At 36.0% G+C, this 21,875-nt stretch overlaps 1 protein-coding gene across 1 annotated transcript in view; it reads right to left on the minus strand.

The window, feature by feature from the left end:
• The window catches only part of tweek (transmembrane protein KIAA1109 homolog tweek), a 1,221,702-nt gene that overhangs the window by 1,000,029 nt on the left and 199,798 nt on the right, over nucleotides 1–21,875 (minus strand). Inside the window, 2 exon segments of the mRNA XM_090406645.1 lie at nucleotides 4,853–5,010; nucleotides 14,193–14,290. Of these exon segments, the coding sequence (XP_090262771.1) occupies nucleotides 4,853–5,010; nucleotides 14,193–14,290 (256 nt within the window).

The raw sequence follows: 21,875 nt of genomic DNA on the forward strand, positions 1-21,875 counted from the left end.
ATGAGTCTCCTCCACACCTTCCTGTCTTGGGCTGTCACCACATCCAAGTTCTTCATCTTCAAATCCTCTTCTACCAGCTCCCTCCATCTCTTCTTTGGCCGCCCACGCTGCCGCCTTCCTTGCACATCCATCTGCATAACCCTTCTTCCCACATATTCGTCCTCCCTCCTCATCACATGACCAAACCATCTCAACCTTGCCTCCTGTATTTTCGCTCCTAAGTTCGTAACTTTCACTGTTCCCCTGACATAGTCATTTCTCAGATGATCCTTTCTGGTCACACCGCACATCCACCTAAGCATTCTCATCTCTGCTACTTCCATCCTGCTGATGTTATTTTTCCTCAGGGCCACAGTTTCTATAGCATATGTCATAGCTGGCCTCACTACTGTCCTATAAATTTTGCCTTTCAGATTGATCGGCACCCTCTTATCGCATAACACTCCAGCCATCTCCCTCCAGTTCCTCCAACCCGCTTGTATCCTACATCCCACTTCCTTCTCAGCTCCTCCATCTTCTTCCATTGTTGAACCTAAGTATCTAAAGTCTCTCACCTTCCTGATGACATTTCCTTCCAGCTCCAGATCTGTCTCCTGGCCACCGCCCACTGCACAACACATATACTCTGTCTTACTTCTGCTCAGTCTCATACCTCTCTCTTCCAGTACTTTTCTCCATCTTTCCAGTTTAGTTTCTGCTTCTTCTCTTGAATCTACACACAGCAAGATGTCATCTGCGTACAACATTGTCCAAGGTGCATCTTCTCTCACCTCCTCTGTTACCACCTCCATCACAATATTAAACAGAAACGGACTTAATGCTGACCCTTGATGTAAGCCAACTGTTACTTGAAAACTTTCTGTCTGTCCCAAACAGGTCCGAACACTTGTCTTCACATTTCTGTACATTTCCCACACCAACCTGACATATTTCTCCGGCACCTTCTTCTCCCTCAGACACCTCCAGACTTCTTGCCTTGGCACTCTATCGTATGCTTTCTCCAGATCAATAAATACCAGATGTAGCTCCCTTTGTTTCTCTCGATATTTTTCCATCATCTGTCGTAACCCAAAGATAGCATCTGTTGTTGATCTACCAGGCATGAAGCCAAATTGTTCCTTTGCAATCTCCACCTCCTCCCTCAATCTACCATCAAGAACCCTTTCTAGGATCTTCATTGTGTGGGACATCAACTTTATTCCTCTGTAATTTTTACAGAGGAATAAAGTTGATGTACTAATAAGGCAAATTCAGAAAAGTCAGGCTAAATGTGTATTGTCTCCCAGATCAGTTGAAAATTAATATAGCTGGATCTTTTGAGGTTGGAGGAGTGGTTCACAGCTGATGTTGGTTCTAAAAATAGTCTCCCAGACCTATAGCAACTTCTATGTAACACTACTATCTTCTTCCATTAAAACCTGGATGAAGCAGTGTATATTATGCTCTTCAAGAATGTTAACAGATCTACTAGTCTTACAAAGCCAACTAAGATATAGGCACAAGGAACTTACGCACTCTAAGATATCTATAGTGACAGGATGAAGCTGACATCTCAGAGAAAAGATGAAGGTGGAATGGATTATTTTTATAGAGAACTTTAGCTATCTTTTAAGATGTACCCTAAATATAAGGATTGGGAACATCTTTGCTATTATCTTGTGTGTTGGTTGCAGGAGGATGAGGGCATGCAGTATTTTATCTCCTTTACAGGCATTCTAGGTGCTAGCTAAAACTTGTGAAAGTTCAGTAACAAGGGTTGTGTCATTTGAACAAATAGCCCTGACAAATAATACAGCTCTCATTACTGAACTTAGGTACCTTTGCAATACTTTTACCCAATGCCTAGAGCCCTAGATAATAAATAAAATATGAAATATCAACTCTATCCCCACATATATTCAAAATATTTCAAGAAAAGATAGCTAAACTTCTTTGCAAATATATGCATTGCTTGACTTGTCATGGTGGCTGTTTAAGTGTACATGGAATATACAGTAATGGGTTTACTAAGTTATACAATACAAAATTCCCCTGAACTCTTCTGCCAATCATGGGCATTAGCAGTTCCTCCTCCCCCGATTACCTGACACACCATTACTATCAGTCTCATTCCAGGCACTCTTAGAAGAAATGTGACAGCAAGATTATTTGCAGCTGTCCTGAACGACTCTTAACAGTAATACTTTAGCATAACAATTAGGTTCAATCCAGTATGTTTTACAGCATCTGGTCTGTGGAATAAAATAACCATTTTAAGGATAATGTTCAAAAAGATAGAGAAAGATTAGGGACATGAACAGATGGCATCATCATATTAAAAATGAGGATATTAGGAAAGAACTTGACATTGTTAGCATCCAGAAATGTGTTAGCAGAGCTAATCTCAGCTAGTATGGTCCCTTAAAGAGAATGGGAGAGGAAAGATTGGCCAAACAAGAGTGATTCTCTGTCAGATTGGCAGCAAAAAGACCCCGAGGAAGACCAAGATATAGGTGGATTGATACGATAAAATGTGCCTTAGAAAATAGAAATATACGATCTGATAATGTTGGAATCTTGACAGGTAACAGATTGATTTCGAGGAAAATTGTAAATAGGAAGTTAGTAATGAAGTAAGTTTATCATGAAGTACTATCATATCCTGTACACCTCCTTGAGCGTATATGTCAGAAATTTGATGATGATGATGATATAATTTCATTATATAAGAAATGAAAACTTTACACAGTTTTCTATGCAGTGCCCTGTCAAAAGCCTTAGGGAAGTCCAAAAATATCATGATGTAGCCATTCCCCCTTGTCTAATGTACCAGTAACATTATTACAAATTGTGAACTGTTCGCTCCACAGTAGAGATTCTCTGTCAACCCATTACTGAATGCAAGTTCTAAGCAACTTTTCCAAAATCTTTCCAGAAGCAATCTTTCCAGAAGATTCTTTTCCAAAAGCACTCTAGTGATACTGATAGGTCAATAGTTAGATACATCAGTCTTTGCACCACTCGTGATGCAGTGAGATTACCATACATTTCTTCCACTCCTGTTCTGAGACTCAATTTTATAACCTGGTCAGAGAAATAGCCAGTTTAGCTGAACACTCTTTTAGCATCCATACTGATATCTCATCAGTCCCTATTGCCAAATTCTTATCCAGTTTTGTGCAATAGCTCTAGTACTTTCTCCCCATACACCTGAGTATATTCAGACTTAGTTACTGTACAACGGCAGTAACTCTTCTGGTCAGCACTTGACAATTTTCATAACATCACCCTTATGCATGCAGTATTCTTTCCACATCATCTTTTTCTTATGAATCTCTTGCTTAGATGAAAAGCCAAACAGCTATTTTTTTTCTGGCGAGGTTGATATAAGTTAAGGGGATAAAAATCCCTTATTGTTTTTTCAGCCAGTAAGCGAAACTGCAATCAAAAACTACGATCTGTAACGTTTCTTTGCCGACGAACTGTCAGCGTATCCAAGCGTAAGTGACCACTTGGTAGTGCCACACCACGGCAACTCGTTGCAAAGTTACACAAACTCTCTCGACATGGTCATCATCTGTTGATCTGGAAGGTCGTTCAGGCCTGGGATCTTCACCGTCCAACGTTCTGCCCATTTGAAAATGCTTAAAACCACTCAGAGCACTGCATTCAGCTCATAGAGTCCTCCCCAAATGCTTGGTTAAGCAATTTTAATGTCTTGATAAAATTTTACCAAGTTTGAAGCAAACTTTCACACAAAACACACACATGCTGTTTTTCAAGCTCTTTCATTGTCACTAATCTGATGAATGGCTTGTGCATGTCCTCACTTTAGCAGATGTAACTCAACGACTAATGCTCGTAGGAGAATGAGGCAAATGGCATTTTGTTGTCAAAACCTGCTGCTAGGTGTGTTCAATAGCCGCAGCACGCTGTCTGTACTGGTTGGTGTGCTATTTAAAAAGTTCAATCTCTTTTTGAACATGCCTCATATGCTAGGTATCAAATATCATGCACTCTGGACAGTTTTAAATCACTGAGTCTCATTAGAGATTGGCAAGAAAACCCTGGTTTAAAACTTTCAAAAGCATTAGTTGTCTAAAACAACTTAAAAGGTATTGTGGTAATGCTTACCCTGTTTAGAATAAAATCTAATGCTAGAGTTATTAACTTAACATGATATTCTTAGAGATCCAGAGTATTCAAATTTCCACCATTTATCTCTGTGCAAAAGTACCAAATTAACTTTGCAACTTGTAATGAAAGAATACATTTCTTACTTTAGTAATTATTCTAGTAGTAAGACTTATACGTTGGTTAGACATAACTGGTAATTAATTTACGGAATTGACAATGCATATAAAGTAAATAAATTAAAGATAACTTTAATGAATCACTTCTATATTTCGGCAATGTCACATTGCCATCTTCGGGAACATAAAGATATGGTATGTGCACTAAGGAACTAACAAAGCAAATGAGAGCTCATTTGCTTTGTTAGTTCCTTAGTGCACATACCATATCTTTATGTTCCCGAAGATGGCAATGTGACATTGCCGAAATATAGAAGTGATTCATTAAAGTTATCTTTAATTTATTTACTTTATATGCGTTGTCAATTCCGTAAATTAATTACCAGTTATACTTTAGTAATTGTTTGATGAGTCAGAAGATGGAAATTTCTATGGATTTTTATATTTCTAATAATATTATTATGCTAGTATCTACAGAATGAGACCATTGCAGTAAATATGATAAAAATAAATATTCATACATATGAACGTAGCTTTACATTTTGATTTTGTATCCCTCTACCAACACACGATTTAACAAGACTCAAAAAAAAAAAAAAAAAGGGAGGAAAGATAATTACCTTCTTTTTGCCATATTGCGCCATCTACGGTCATTTTGATTCATCTGAAATAAAGAACCATCTCTATTTGTAAGTCTGGCACATCTTTCAAGCATTAAAGTGATATCTCTGTTGGTACTAGCTTCAGGAAGATATATTGACATATCTATACTTTCACCCTAAAAAAAAAATAAAAATAAAAATAAATTCATAAGTGCAGAAAGGAGATGTTTCAGAAAAGAACTGCACCCTTGTAATTCCCCCTAGAAACCAGCTGAAGTCAAGGTACCCATTTTGAGACATAACCAGAGCCTTTTCTGGCCCAACACCTTCAACTCACAATATGTGGAACCAACAATGGACTATGAACTTGTGAAAGACCGCTGCAACTGCCAGTCTAGCTTCATCTGTCCTAGAAGACTATGGATACTATCAACAGAATCAGGGCAGATGTGGCTACCTCCTACATAAATGGAATATAGCAAATAGCCCTTACCGTGGTCGCACCAATATCCTACAACAAATTTTGTTTTGTTGATGTTTAAATTAAGCCCGACTTTGTTACTTTCCATCTTAACCAATAGAATCAACCACTCAATATCTTCCTTAGTTTTACTATGAGTGTTGTATCATCTGCATATCTTAAATTGTTTATTTTTCTGCCACCAATCTTAATTCCAGCTGGATCATTGTCTAAGTTAACCATTCTCATAATATATTCACAATAAATATTAAAAAGATAGGGTGACCGTATAGAACCTTGCTGCACCCATTTTTCCACTCAAAAACTGTTTCTCCAAAGACTCTTTTTACTGAAGTTTCTTGGTTTTCATACAGCTCTCTTTATCAAGAGAATTAGATGCTCAGGTATATTCAATAATCTCATTAGAATCCACAGTCTGTTGTAACACATGCCATCAAAAGCTTTCCAGTAATCAACAACACAGATGACTAATTCCTTCTGAAATTCTCTTGTTCTTTCCATAATCCATTGCATTTACTATTTGGTCTGTAGTTACTCTACCTCTACGAAAGTCTGCCTTTTCTTGTAGCATTTTTCTACTCACATATGCTGCAAGTCTTTTTGGATCACTTTCATTATAACTTTACCTGCATGTGAAATAAAAGTGATGGTTTTATAATTCCCACAATCTCTGAGATTTGCTTTTTTTTTTGGAAGCAGCATGAATACTGATATTTTACAAACTCTAGGCCACTATATTTTCTTCCAAACCTGTTAACAAATTTCAGTCAATATATTCACTACTTCATCCCCAGCTGCTCTGAATCATTCCAATGATGCTCCATCAGCTCAGCGTTTCCTAGTGGAAGCTGTTCCCTGGCTGATATCACTTCACTTTTCATTATCATTTCCTCCACATATGTTTTCCATTTTTTTTTCACTGTGTCTTCTTCTTCAATCAAACATTTTCCCGAATTACTTTTTACAACTCCCAAATCTAGAGTATAAACCTCAGTGTAATATAACTTATTTTTCTAAACAGATCTCTTGTTCTAATCGTAATACTGCTTTCTTCAATTTCCTTGCACCTTTTGATTAGATATTTTTCCTTATTTTCCTAGCCTGTCTCTGCACTCATTTGTCTAACCCTTTCTTTGTTTCTCTGAAGTTTCATTTTTTTCATTCCACTGATATTTGAATAGCTTCTTCTGACAACCATTTACAATCTGTCTTTCTTGTTGCTTTACTTAGGTTTTCTTTGCTGCTTCACTGACGGTACATTGTACATTTTGTTTCTTCCCTTCACTCTTCTAATTCTCTTCTGTCTTCTCCAAATTTTTTTAAATTTCTTTGCAACTTCTACTTTAAATACTTCAGTTATATGATTAGTTAAGGGGTGCTTAAGGGTCAAAGCTGTATAACTGAGAGGAGACCTCCACATAGCCTTTAAAGGAATGCGGAGAACCAACCAGGGCTTCTGACCTAATGTCCAATCCTCACCTTCTCGTGGTGCACCCTGTTGGGTATCTACCTGGATACTGAACGAAAGAGGATGGGCTGGCAATTTGAGATTTAGCTGACCAAACTGTAATTCTTATTGGCTTAAACCAAAATAAAAAATGATGGTACAATATGACAAATTTTCGTGCCGGCTGGGGCGTCGCGCAGTTAAACAAGGCCCCCGTTGTTTTTGCCACAGAACCAGGGCAAACAGTGAAAAGTCAGCTACTGGAACAAATCTGAAAATATACCCAAACTCAACATCACCAGAGTTAAAGATCGGTACTATCAACATAAGAAGCCTGAATGGCAAAGAAATGGAGCTAGCTGAGGAAATAGATAAGTACCAGATCGACATAATAGGGGTGACTGAAACAAAAAAGACCAAAACTGGTGAGATCTTTCTGAGCAATAAATACAAAATGTTATATTCAGGCAATAACAATCAAGGAAAAGAAGGAGTAGCCATAGTATTCAACACAAAATATTCAAAATCTTCTTGAATGGCAGGCAGTCTTAAGTAGAGTAATGTGGGCAAATATGAGAATGTGGAACTGGACAATGAGACTTATTTGTGCCTATGGTTGCACAGAAGGTTCTCGAAAGGTTTCTACCTTAGGAGATTTTTTGAGGCTTTAGAAAAAGCAATCGACACAATGAAAAAGGAAAAGTTGGTCCTTGTTGGGGATCTAAATAGCAGAGTAGGAAATGATTGTGAGACATACAAAAATATTTTGAGAAAATTTGGAGAAAAGAGCAAAGCTAATAATTGGATTTCTGCTGAGGACATGGACTGGTTATTACTAACACCATGTTCCAACATAAAAATGTGCACAAATTCACATGGAGAGAAGAGCCAAGGAATAAGAAAAGTCTCATTGACTATGTTACTGTTGATAGTGATGTTTTCTCTCTGCTGCAGGACACCAGAGTGTACAGAGGATTTGAAATTGGAAGCGATCACTATTTAGTCTTGAGCAGGATAAAATTGAATTTCATATTGAAAAGAATGATATGTAAGAAAGTTTTAAAGCGAATAAAAGTTGAGCAGCTCTCAGATGTGAACTATAGACTAAAATACACAAAGACTATTGAAGAAAAAATGAAACAGTTTGAGAACAGGAATCAAACTTTGGAGATTCAACGGCAAGCCTTGAAGAAATCACTGATTGATTCATGGCATGTGGTGAAGTTGTCTGCAAGGATAGAAAAATCAGAACTCCATGGTGGACACAGGAAGTTAAAGAGGCAGTGAAGGAAAAGAAGAAAGCATATCAAACGTTCCTGGCAAATAAGTCAACTTGTGCTCTTAGAGAATACAGAGACAACTGCAAGAATGCTAAACAGTGAGTAAAACTAACTAAACAAAAGTCATGGGAGGACTATGGCAAGAATATAGAAAATAAATATCAAGAAGGGGGGGGTGCTTAAGGGTCAAAGCTGTATAACTGAGAGGAGACCTCCACATAGCCTTTAAAGAAATGCGGAGAACCACCCAGGGCTTCTGACCTAATGTCCAATCCTCACCTTCTCATGGTGCACCCTGTTGGGTATCTACTTGGATACTGAACGAAAGAGGATGGGCTGGCAATTTGGGATTTAGCCGACCAAATTGTATTCTTATTGGTTAAACCAAAATAAAAAATGATGGTACAACATGACAAAATTTCATACCGGCTGGGGAATCGCCCGGTTAAACAAGGCCCCCCTTTGTTTTCGCCAGGGAACCAGGGAGAACAGCGAAAAGTGAGCTACTGGAACAAATCTGAAAACACACCCCGACTCAACATCACCAGAGTTAAAGATCGTTACTATCAACATAAGAAGCCTGAATGGCAAAGAAATGGAGCTAGCTGAGGAATTAGATAAGTACCAGATCGACATAACAGGTGTGACTGAAACAAAAAAGACGAAAACTGGTGAGATCATTCTGAGCAATAAATACAAAATGTTATATTCAGGCAATGACAATCAAGGAAAAGAAGGAGTAGCCATAGTGTTCAACACAAAATACGAGGCTAATCTTCTTGAATGGCAGTCAGTTTAAAGTAGAGTAATGTGGGCAAATATGAGAATGGGGAACTGAACAAAGAGACTTATTTGTGCCTATGGTCCCACAGAAGGTTCTACTAAGGTAGAAGTGGAGGAATTTTTTGAGGCTTTAGAAAAAGCAACTGACACAACGAAAAAGGAAAAGTTGGTCCTTGTTGGGGATCTAAATAGCAGAGTAGGAAATGATTGTGAGACATACAAAAATATTTTGGGAAAATTTGGAGAAAAGAGCAAAGCTAATAATAATGGCAAATATCTGTTGGATTTCTGCTGAGGACATGGACTGGTTATTACTAACACCATGTTCCAACATAAAAACGTGCACAAATTCACATGGAGAGAAGAGACTAGGAATAAGAAAAGTCTCATTGACTATGTTATTGTTGATAGTGATGTTTTCTCCTTGGTGCAGGACAACAGAGTGTACAGAGAATTTGAAATTGTAAGTGATCACTATTTAGTCTTGAGCAGGATAAAATTGAATTTCATATTGAAAAGAATAACATATAAAAAAGTTTTAAAGCGAATAAAAGTTGAGCAGCTCTCAGATGTGAACTGTAGACTAAAATACACAAAGATTATTGAAGAAAAAATGAAAGAGTTTGAGAACATGAATGAAACCTTGGAGATTCAGTGGCGACTCTGAAGAAAACATTGATTGATTCTGCCAGAGAGGCATGTGGTGAGGTTGTCTGCAAGGATAAAAAAAATCAGAACTTCCTGGTGGACACAGGAAGTTAAAGAGGCAGTGAAGGAAAAGAAGAAAGCATATCAAATGTTCCTGTCAAATAAGTCTGCTTGTGCTCTGAGAGAATATAGACACAAATGCAAGAATGCTAAACACTGTGTAAAACTAGCTAAACAAAAGTCATGGGAGGACTTTGGCAAGAATATAGAAAATAAATATCAAGAAGGTGGCAAAATATTCTGGAGGTTGTTGAAGAAGCTTAGGAATGGAGAAAAGAGTGCTGTAAAAGGAATTAGAGATGATAAAGGTGACATGAAAACTGGAGAAAAAGACATCAAAGGCTTGAAATGTAGAAAGGCAGCTGGAGTAGATGATATTCGACCAGAAATGCTGAAGTATGGTGGTATAAGAGTCTTACAGTGGCTGCACTGCATAGTTCAGAAAGCCTGGACAGAGGGACGAATTCCCGATGATCGGAGTAGAGCTCTCATAGTACCCATTTATAAAAAGGGAAATAAAACTGAATGTGTGAATTACAGAGGTATTTCCCTACTGAGTGTTCCTGGCAAGATCTATGCAAGTATACTTGAGAAACGGTTGAGAAGAATTGTGGAAGAAAAGCTTGGTGAAGAACAAGCTAGATTCAGGCCAAACAGAGGCTGTCAGGATCAGATCTTCACTTTACGACAAATAGTCGAGAAAGCATGGGAATATAACAAAGATCTGTATTTAAGTTTTGTCGATTTGGAAAAGGCATATGATAAGGTGCCAAGAGAGAAGCTATTCAATACGCTGCAGTTATATGGTGTCAATGGGGTATTATATCAAACAATACTTAGTCTTTATTTGAGTTGTAAGTCACCAGTTAGAATTGAAGGAAGTACAGGAAAATGGTTTAATGTTAAATCTGGTGTGAGACAAGGATGTACATTATGAAGGAAAGTGGTATTAAACATGATATCAAAATTGGAGATGTTAATGTCAGCTCTTTGCTTTATGCGGATGATGTTATACTTCTAAATAAATCCGCTACAAGTCTGCAAGATTCTCTGACTAAATTAAATAGCTGTTGTAATAGATATGGTATGAAGGTCAGCAATAAAAAGACAAAGACATTGAAAATAGGCAGAATCATTGAAAATGTCAACTGTGTTGTAAATGGAGAACCTGTGGAACAAGTAAAACATTTCAGCTACTTAGGCACGATTTTTACTGAAGATGGTAAATTAAATATAGAAATAGACAACAGAATCAGCAAAGCTGGTATGGTGGGAAGTCAATTGAATAAATTCATATGGAAGAAGAGAGAAATTAGTCAGAACACTAAATTAGCTGTATACAAGACAGTGTTCAAACCAGTTTTAACTTATGGATCTGAGAGCTGGGTCAGAAGTAAAACACTTAACCAAAGACTAGAGACCGCAGATATGAGAGTCCTGAGAAAAATTAGAGGCATGATCAGATGGCATCAATGGGAATATCATATTAAAAACGAGGATATTAGGAAAGAACTTGACATTGTCAGCATCCAGGAATGCATTAGCAGAGCTAATGTCAGGTGGTATGGTCACCTAAACAGAATGGGCAAGGAAAGATTAGCAAAACAAGTGTTTCCTGCCAGGTTGGCAGCAAAACGACCCAGAGGAAGACCAAGATATAGGTGGATTGATATGGTACAAAGTGCCTTAGACGACAGAAATATAAGATCTGATAATGTTGGAGTCTTAACAAGTAACAGACTGATTTGGAGGAAAATTGTAGATAGGAAGATAGTAATGATATAATTTTTTCATGTAGTACTATCAGATCCTGTACACCCCTTGTGGGTACATGGCAGGAATTTGATGACGATGGTGATATCAAGAAGATGGCAAAATATTCTGGAGGTTGTTGAAGAAGCTTAGGAATGGAGGAAAGAGTGCTGTAAAAGGAGTTAGAGATGATAAAGGTGACATGAAAACGGGAGAAAAAGATATCCTTGAAGTATGGAGTAATTACTTTGAAAAACTGCTAAATGAAACAAGCAGTGATGACAGCACAGTGATAAAAAACACAAAGCAGGCATGCAGTTAGGAATACATATCCATACTTGAAGTAGAAAAAGCCATGAAAGGCTTGAAATGTGAAAAGGCAGCAGGAGTAGATGATATTCGACCAGAAATGCTGAAGTATGGTGGTATAAGAATCTTAAAGTGGCTGTATTGCATAGTTCAGAAACCCTGGACAGAGGGACGAATTCCCAATGATTGGAGTAGAGCTCTCATAGTAACCATATATAAAAAGGGAAATAAAATTGAATGTGAGAATTACAGAAGTATTTCCCTACTGAGTGTTCCAGGCAAGATCTATGCAAGTATACTTGAGAAACGGTTGAGAAGAATTGTGGAAGAAAAGCTTGGTGAAGAACAAGCTGGATTCAGGCCAAATAGAGGCTGTCAGGATCAGATCTTCACTTTACGACAAATAGTCGAGAAAGCAAGTTTTGTAGATTTTGAAAAGGCATATGACAAAGTACCAAGAGAGAAGCTATTCAGTACGCTACAGTTATATTGTGTCAATGGAGCATTATATCAAGCAATATTTAGTCTTTATTTGAGTTGTAAGTCACCAGTTAGAATTGAAGGAAGTACAGGAAGATGGTTTAATGTTAAATCTAGTGTGAGACAAGGATGTACATTATCCACTCTGTTATTCATTATCTATATGGATCACATTATGAAGGAAAGTGGTATTAAACATGATATCAAAATTGGAGATGTTAATGTCAGCTCTTTGCTTTATGCGGATGATGTTATACTTCTAAATAAATCTGCTACAAGTCTGCAAGATTCTCTGACTAAATTGAATAACTGTTGTAATAAATATGGTATGAAGGTCACCATTAAAAAGACAATTGAAAATGTCAACTGTGTTGTGAATGGAGAACCTGTGGAACAAGTAAAATATTTCAGTTACTTAGGCACAATTTTTAGTTAAGATGGTAAATTAAATATAGAAATAGACAACAGAAACAGCAAAGCTGATATGGTAGGAAGTCAATTGAATAAATTCATATGGAATAAGAGAGAAATTAGTCACAACACTAAATTAGTTGTATACACGACAGTGTTCAAACCAGTTTTAACTTATGGATCTGAGAGCTGGGTCAGAAGTAAAACACATGACCAAAGACCAGAGACCGCAAATATGAGAGTCCTGAGAAAGATTAGAGGCGTGAACAGATGGCATCAATGGCAATATCATATTAAAAACGAGGATACTAGGAAAGAACTTGACATTGTCAGCATCCAGGAATGCGTTAGCAGAGTTAATCTCAGGTGGTATTGTCACTTAAACAGAATGGGCGAAGAAAGATTAGTGTTCTAATCTTTCTTCGCCCATTCAAAGACAAGTGTTCTCTGCCAGATTGGCAGCAAAACAACCCAGAGGAAGACCAAGATATAGGTGGATTGATATGGTACAAAGTGCCTTAGACGATAGAAATATAAGATCTGATATGTAGGAGTCTTGACAAGTAACAGACTGATTTGCAGGAAAATTGTAGATAGGAAGTTAGTAATGATGTAATTTTTTTCATGTAGTACTATCATATCCTGTACACTCCTTGAGGGTACATGGCAGGAATTTGATGATGATGATGATGAAGATGTTATATGATTTAAATGAAATCTGATATTGTCCTTTTGTTTCTTCTTAGCCTTTAATTTCAATATAACTTCAGTTATCAATAATTCATGATCTGTCCCACAGTCTGCACCAGGTAATTCTTATGGTGTGTTTCTGCTGCTTGGATAGCATTCTCCACTTTCTGCTGGAAGCAATATAATCTATCTAATTTCTGTATTCATCATTAGGTGAAGTCCATGTGTACAATCTTCTTTTATATTGTTGAAAACAAGTGTTTGCAATAAAGCAACTGTTCTCAACACAAAACTCCAACATCCTTTCTCCTGCTTCATTCATCAGTCCTAAACCAAATTATGATTGATGCCTTGTTCTTTTTCTCCCACTTTTGCATCCTAATCACCTATCAAGAGAAAATCTGTTTTATCAATACTGAATACTACTTGTTGCAAGCTGCTGTAAAATTCTTCGACCTCATCTTCACTTGAATCTGTAGTGGGTGCTTGCACCTGTATGAGTGTAACATACCCTGGATATGCCTTTATTCTTATTAGAATTATTCTATTGAACATTGAGTTGTAATCCAAAATGTATTTTCTCCATCCTTTTCTAACAATGAATGCTACTCTATTTCTTCGAAGGTTTCTTTTTCTTCTTTTTTCTTTCCACATTAGGAATATGATATTTCTTATTTCTTTATTCAATTTGTTATTCCAGTACTTCTAAGCTCTAGATAAAATAATTTGAAAAAAAAAGAAAAAAACAGACAAATATCTTACATGAAAAACAATTATTACAACTTGCTTACATATATTTTATGCCAACAGTAGAAATAAATGTTTTAAAATGTAAACATAACCAATTTCTCCTATTGGGTAAAATAACACGTTTCTAATCACAAAGTCATGTCGTGACATCTAAAGGTGATTGAATTTTTCATGAAAAATCTGACTCAATGTTTTATATTTCAATGAAAATGCTTTAATTCATTTAAATGGTAAAGGCTTTTAATTCACCATTTTAACATATATTACCTGAATCCAAAATTTCAAAGCCACAGTTGGAGGAAGAAAATCCACAAATGGTAATTCAAATGACATATCAAACAGATCACCACAAACTGCAAGATATGCTAAAATAAAACCAAATTAGTTAACCAAAGGCAAAAGCAATTCATAGATAATTTTATTGTACAATATTTTATTATAAATTACTGTAACCAATATGTTATAATAAGTGGTTACAACAGTTACAATAAAAACAATGTGTGAATAGTAAATCTTGCACCGATATAGTAATACTACCTGAATTTTTCAAGGAAACCTTTTTTTTTTTTTAATTCTTCACATGAACATTTGGAAATAAATGTTACAGGAATGCTGTTTTGATTCGTATAGTCAATTCACAGCACTAAAAATTTTCCCCCCATTTTTTTCCATTACCTCACTCTTTGAATATGATGCTCTTCACACTTTTGCATTAATAATTCCTGCACATGAACCTTTTATCTTATCCACATTAGTCAGTATCACTGAAACTTTAGGAGTTAAATTTTTTAATAATCTTGACAACAGAATCAGAATAACTCTCATCTGGTTCAATATGTCCAATCACTTTCATTTTTTTCAGAATGGTAAATGATTTTTTGTTTTGTTTTTTTAATTGAGGAGGATAATATCTCAAATATGTGAGATTAGAATTGATTACCTTTGAAGGTTGTGAGTGCAGATAGTGTGGATAAATTAAAGAAAAGGTATGACACCTGGTATGGGTGATATGCAGTCTCCCTCGATGAGTAGCAAGACATGATCCCTTGCAGGTCTCTCCTAATAATAATACAAGAAATGTTGCTACATATATAAACTTTGGGTGGTACCTGAGGAATGTGTAGAGAAGAAACTAACACCATGAATTACATCAAAAATTAAACAATTATTTCTGTTCAGTAGAGATCTTTTCTGGACTTTTATTAGTAAATTAAAGAGGATATTTGAAATAAATTTCACCATTGATAATCCTGTGTCATGAAACCTGTAACTGCATTTAAATCTGCAAAATTTTAAATGCAAAATCTGTATTTAAAATGCAGTCATTCTGAATTACAAAAAAAAAAGATATCAACCCCTCATGGAATGGAGCAGAGTGCAGTTTTTCTGGTTGACCTGCAAATACGCAGTAGACTTCAAAATAATTTTTAAGAATTACAAACTTCACTGGAAGCCAGAAGTAGCTTGATAATGTTCCAAGTCTGATCTCTAGAGCGGAAGTTCTGAATTATGTAAATATGTGTGTGTGTGTGTGCGCGTGCGCGCACACACACACACACACAAAAACACACCTCTCATTGAAACCATTAACAGACAAAGCACTTACAGCTGACTCAGGCAACTCATTCTGTCCATTCACCACTCTAAAAGCAAAAAATCTAGTTCTTATGTCCTTACTAACCACAACTTTCAGGGATGACCATTTGTTCTAACCCATATATATAAAATAAAGAAAACAGGAAAAAACCCTTTAGCTCATTTGTCATACTACTGTACTATAAGTTAATAAACTTTTGTGGATAGAGTCGCATAAACAAACTATAAATGTGATCATCATAGACATCCATGTGACAGCAGCAGCACATTGTCAAAGATCAAATAATATGAGCAGCAGCACATTGTCAAAGATCAAATAATATGAGCAGCAGCAATGTGCTAAAATGTCTGCTCATATATATATGAAATTTTTGAATCTTTTTTGTCTAGAGTCCCAGGAAAAACAGCTCCAGATCTTTCATAAATTTAAATTTACAAATCTGAAACAGAAAAAAGTGTTCAATTTATTATTATGATTATTGCACAGGTATATATATATATATATGGAATCCTAAGACTCATTGTAGGAGGACAAAGCTATAAACATCTATCATATCTCCTTGAAATCATTAATAGACAAAGCCCTTACAACTGATACAGGAAACCCATTCCATTCATTCACCACTCTCAGGCAAAAAATTTAGTCTGCATGTCCTTGCTAACTACACTCTCACCTAACTTCCAGGGATGATCTATTGTTCTATCATTTCTAGCCAAGTGTGAAACATTTTCCTTGCATATTCTTCTTCTTTTCAGCCATTTTCTGTCCACTGGATGTAACCTGGATGTAGGCCTCCTCCAGGTCTTTCCACCTTTCTCTGTTCTTGGCAATGGTTGACCAATTTTCCCCAACAAAATTTGACAATTCATCACTCCACCTTCTTTTAGGACATCCTCGGCCTCGTTTCCCTTCTTTTGGAATCCAGTTCATTAGTATGGTAGTCTATTGCTCATCTTTTCTTCTGGATAGATGTCCAGCCCATTTCCATTTTAGTCGCTTGTGATGAAGAATGATGTCAATGATGCGAGTCTGGCTTCTTATCCAGGTGTTTTGCTTCTTATCTTTTAATGTGATGCCTAGCATCAACCTCTCCATTTTTCTTTGAGTTGCTGCTAATTTATTTGCCAGTGCTTTTGTTAGCGACCAAGTTTCACAACCATATGAGATGACTGGAAGTATACACTGGTTAAATGTCTTCCTTTTTAAACAGAGTGGGCATTAATTGTTTTGAAAAATGCTTTTCAATTTTCTGCATGCACTCTAGGCAAGTTGAACTCTCCTATTTATTTCCTTTTGGAGTCCACAGCTTAGATCAATGACACGACCTAAGTATGTATATGAAGAGACTCCTTCCAAGAAATTGTTTTCTATTATTATGTTTTTTGGTGTTACAAAATGATTAAACATGATTTTAGTTTTTCCTCTGTTTATTTTTAGACCGACTTTTCTGCTTTCATGATATAGGTCTTCTATCATTATATTAAGGTCTTCTGGAGTGTTTGCAAAAATTATAATATCATCTGCATATCTTAGGTGTGTTAAGTTTCTTTTATTAATTTTTATACCAAGGTTTGTCCAGTTTATATTATTAAATATTTCTTGAAGGACTGCTGTAAAGATTTTGGGTGATAGAGAGTCTCCTTGTCAGACACCTTTTTCAATTAATATTTTATTGCTACTCGTGTGAAGTTGGATTGTTGCAGTGAGGTATATTGCCTGGAGGAGGTCCATATATTCTCCAGGAACTCCCTGATTCTGGAGTGCTTTGATTATTGCATTAGTTTTGATTGAATCAAATGCTTTTTCATAATCAATGAAGGCTAAACAGAGAGGCAATTGGTGTTCTCCTGCTTTTTCTATTATTTGTTTTACTGCATGAATATGATGAATTGTGTTAAAGCCTTTACAGAATCCTACTTGTTCTATTGGTTGATTTGAGTCTAGAAGATGTGTTAATCTGTTTGTTATTACTTTTGTGAGAAATTTGTACATATTAGAGAGAATACCAATTGGTCTATAGTTCTTTACTTCTTCTTTATCCCCTTCTTTAAATAACAGTATCAGAGAGTAGCATTTTTCCAATTTTCTGGTATCTTCCCCTCTTCTGGGCATAGATTTAGTAAGTTTGTGACATGGTGAATTATATTGTTTCCTCCCCATTTAATTAATTCTATGTGAATTAGGTCTTCACCAAGACATTATTCATTTGTTTTAATGCTTGTTTTATTTTATCTGAAGTGAATGGGGGGGGGATAAATTCCACATGCTGTGGAGAAGAGTTATTTATATTTGATTTATCTATTGAAGGATCACTATAGAGGTCTTTATAAAATTCTTCTAGCCTGCTTAGGATTTGTTCTTGGTTCCTTATTGTAGTTCCATTCTTATCTTTTATTGCAGTTATTTGACTTTTGCCAACTGATAAATGTCTTGTTGAATTTATTCTTGACAATTAATCATAAGACTATTACACTCTTTTTATAAAACCTTTATCAAGTAGCTTTATTTTTTATCTTCCTACATGTTTCGCCAATCCGTTTCTATTGGCATCCTCAGGGAATACAAATCAGTAAGCAAAAATGAAGGTTACAGACTAGGTTATAACCGATGGTTCTAAATCATACAAAAAATTGGTATTGTGCGTGACAATGTGCGTGTCTCGTTAACGTGATTTATTCGTAATGACTCATGACGTAATTGTTATGAAAGTTCATTTCTTTGATATTTAATGATCTGATAAAAGTTTTCCAAATTTCTGGTAAAATTGGACCTTGATTCTTGTTTAGGTTTTCAGTTTTACGGACGACTGTAGCTGCTTCTTTAAAGGTTCTAGAATGGTAGTTATCTTCTATGTATGGCATAAGGCTCTTATCCCACTCAATGTGATGGTTAGTAGAGGCAAAGTGGCATGAAAGGCCTGAAATGTCTTGTCTGTTATTTCTGACATATCCTATGTGTTCTTTCTTTCTCGTTTCGAAACTTCTAGATGTCTGACCTACGTAACTAATACCACATGAACAAGGAATATTATATACTCCAGAGTATTTGTAGAATGGGTGAGGATCTTTCGGTGATTTTAAAAATTTCCGAATAGTGTTGATTGGTTTGAATGCCACTCTGATCTTATGTGGTTTTAAAAGGTTAGCTAATTTTTTTGGAAAGGTTGTTGACAAAAGGAATCGTAATTGTACTGATGTATTGGACGTCATCACGTTGTCGATGTGGTATATCAGTAAATAGAATCTTGTTATAGAGTCTTTTAGGGTAACCATTTAAAGAAAGTTCTCTGGATATTGTGGTTAATTCCGTGAGTAGGTCATCCTTGTCTGTCGTATACTGTATAGCTCTTTTCTTGAGACTATGGATAATGCTAATTTTCTGAGCTATGTGATGAGCTGAGTTGAAATGGAGGTAACGTCCGGTATTTGTAGGTTTTCTGTATACAGATAGGTTGATACTATTATTGGATTGTTAAATATCAAAGAAATGAACTTTCATAACAATTACGTCATGAGTCATTACGAATAAATCACGTTAACGAGACACGCACAATACCAATTTTTTGTATGATTTAGAACCATCGGTTATAACCTAGTCTGTAACCTTCATTTTTGCTTACTGATTTGTATTCCCTGAGGATGCCAATAGAAACGGATTGGCGAAACATGTAGGAAGATAAAAAATAAAGCTACTTGATAAAGATTTTATAAAAAGAGTGTAATAGTCTTATGATAAATGTTTTCTTAGTATTTTCATGTTTTTATTGTTTTCAATTGTTTCTTTTATTTTTTTAGATCTTATAAAAGATCTTATTTCATTTCTCATATTTTTCCTTATTGTTTTGCATAGTTCTGCATATTCTATTTTAGAAATTAAGTATTTGTCTTGTTTCATATTTCGTCTCTTTTATAGTAATTGTAAGGTTTCCTCTGAAACTTTATGGTCTTTTTGTTGTTTGTTGCTTTTGAATTTGTTGGCTGTTGAGATTATTACTTCCGTTAGATTTTTGCTTATTTTATTTATGTCTTCTTCTTCAAATATATTTATTAAGTCTAGTTACAGTCTAGTTAAGTCTTCTTACAGGAAGTAACCACAGACTGGTTACAGGAAGTAACCAGTCTGTGGTTACTTCCTGTTTTTACTTGATTTAGTACTGAGGTATCTTGAACTATTTCTTTATTATTACACAGTATATAATCTATTTCATTTTTTATTTCTCTGTTTGGACTTCTCCATGTCCATTTTCTTTTCAGGGCTTTCGTAAAAAATGTATTCATAATATAAAGCTTGTTACTGATAGAGAATTCTGTAAGAGCCATTCCTGAGTTACTGCTTGTATCATATATGTATGGTCCTATTGTATCTATTTGGTGAATGGGATGACCTACTTTGGCGTTAAAATCGCCTGTTACTATAGTAAAGTTTTGATTGCTATTTCTTTTTTTTTTTTTTTGTCTAGAGTGTGCTGCAGTGAGTCATAAAATGCTTCTATCTCTTCATCAGTGTGGGATGAAGTGGGAGCATATATTTGGATGATCCTGATTTTAAGTTAAGAGTTTATTTTAAGTGTAATTTCTATTATTCTTTCATCTGTATAATTAGATTCTTCTATAAGGTGTGTAATTGTTCTCTTAATTAGAAATCCTACTCCGTATTGTCCTTTAGTTTTCTTATAATAGTATAAGTAATCTCCATTTTTTAGTTTTATTAAATGTTCATCCTGCCTGTGAACTTCACTTAAGCCTATGATGTCCCATTTAATATGTTTTAGTTCTTGCTGTAAGACGGTAAGGTCTTCCTCTTCTTTAAGTGTTTGACAATTAAATGTTCTTATATATAGAGGAAAAGAGGATTGTATTGATTACTGTTATATTTATGAATTCTTTGGGCTATTCTAGTATTGCTTATCATTTGGAAAAGCTTCCCCACTGCATCATACTCTGGTCTCCATAAATGGTTTCGATCAGAGTAATCATATAGTTGGGGAAATTTAGTCACATCCAGTGTTTGTCCATTCTGGCCATGGACTTTACAGCCTTTCTTTCTTCTTCTTGGCATTGTAGTGGAAGGGTTGTGGCCTAATCTCCCACACTGGCCACATAACGTCTTGGGAGATGCATTTTACTTTCTGCCAGCTCTTTGCTCAGTATCAACTTTGCCATGGCTCATTACGACACCATGTTTCCCAGGGGGGGGGTCCACGTGGATGCATGATACTAAGACTTCTGGGTATGGCCTTCCTGACTTCACCGAAATATTGGCACTGCCATCTATATCAGTTCCATCAGGGTTTTTGACTATGTTGTAGGTTGCCAGCCCACCAGAGAAATCTATTCCAGGCTTAACTGTGCTCAACATGCTACAAGCATGCTTGATGGCTAGTCAGCCAAGATCCTGGTAGGAGAACACAGCTAATTCCTTGCATCAATCGTAATTTAAATGTTTCTTTCATATCCCCCCCCACACACACACCTTTTTTCACCTATCAACCAACTTGTGCAATCCACAAGTCCTCAATCTATCCTCATGGGGAACATTCACTATGAAGTGACTAGACCTGGGCACAGTAATCCAGAGGTAGTGTCATAACTCCCTTATCTCTGCTTGTTAGCATGCTAACAAGCAGAGATAAAGAGAGTTATGACACTCTTCTAGCATGCTCTTCAATAACCAAGTAATCCTGGTTATATGCCCTCTAAACTTCAACTCTCTATCTACTACCCCCAAATCCCTGGCTTCATCAATTTCCTGGAGTACAGTTCCATCAACATTTTTATCCCAAAATGCATAACTTTACACTTTTCCACATTAAATTAACATCCATTGTGTTTTACCCATACTGTCAGCATATTCAAATTATCCTGCAAGCTCCCTACATCACCTTGATTAACTATTACCACACCACACCCAACTTTGCATTATCAGCAAACTGAATATCTCATTTCAAATAATTTCCTTTATCATTTATGCACAAATTAAACAGCAGTGATCCCTGCAGCACACCATTAGTCACCTGCCTTCTCCTCTCCTGCTCCTCCAGATACTTGTTGGTATCTGTCCATCAGCCACCCTTTTATCCATGTCACCAGTTTCAAATCCATCCCTATTTGTTGCAGTTTGCATCATAGAGTTCCATGTGGTATCCTGTCAAATGGCTTTGCAAAATCACCACATAGCCATTCCCTTTATACTCAGCTATCACTCTATTATAAAAAAGTTAATAGATTACTAAGTATGATCTACCCTTCACACAGCCATGCTGCCTTATAGAGTATCATTTTCTTATCTACCCATTCCTGAATTTTCTTTTTGACAACTTTTCCAATACTTTCACCACTACTCCTGAAATACTG

This window comes from Typopeltis vanoorti, chromosome 16, assembly GCF_054136105.1.
Source record: "Typopeltis vanoorti isolate ZY-2024b chromosome 16, IOZ_Tvanoo_1.0, whole genome shotgun sequence".
Lineage (NCBI taxonomy): Eukaryota > Metazoa > Arthropoda > Arachnida > Uropygi > Thelyphonidae > Typopeltis > Typopeltis vanoorti.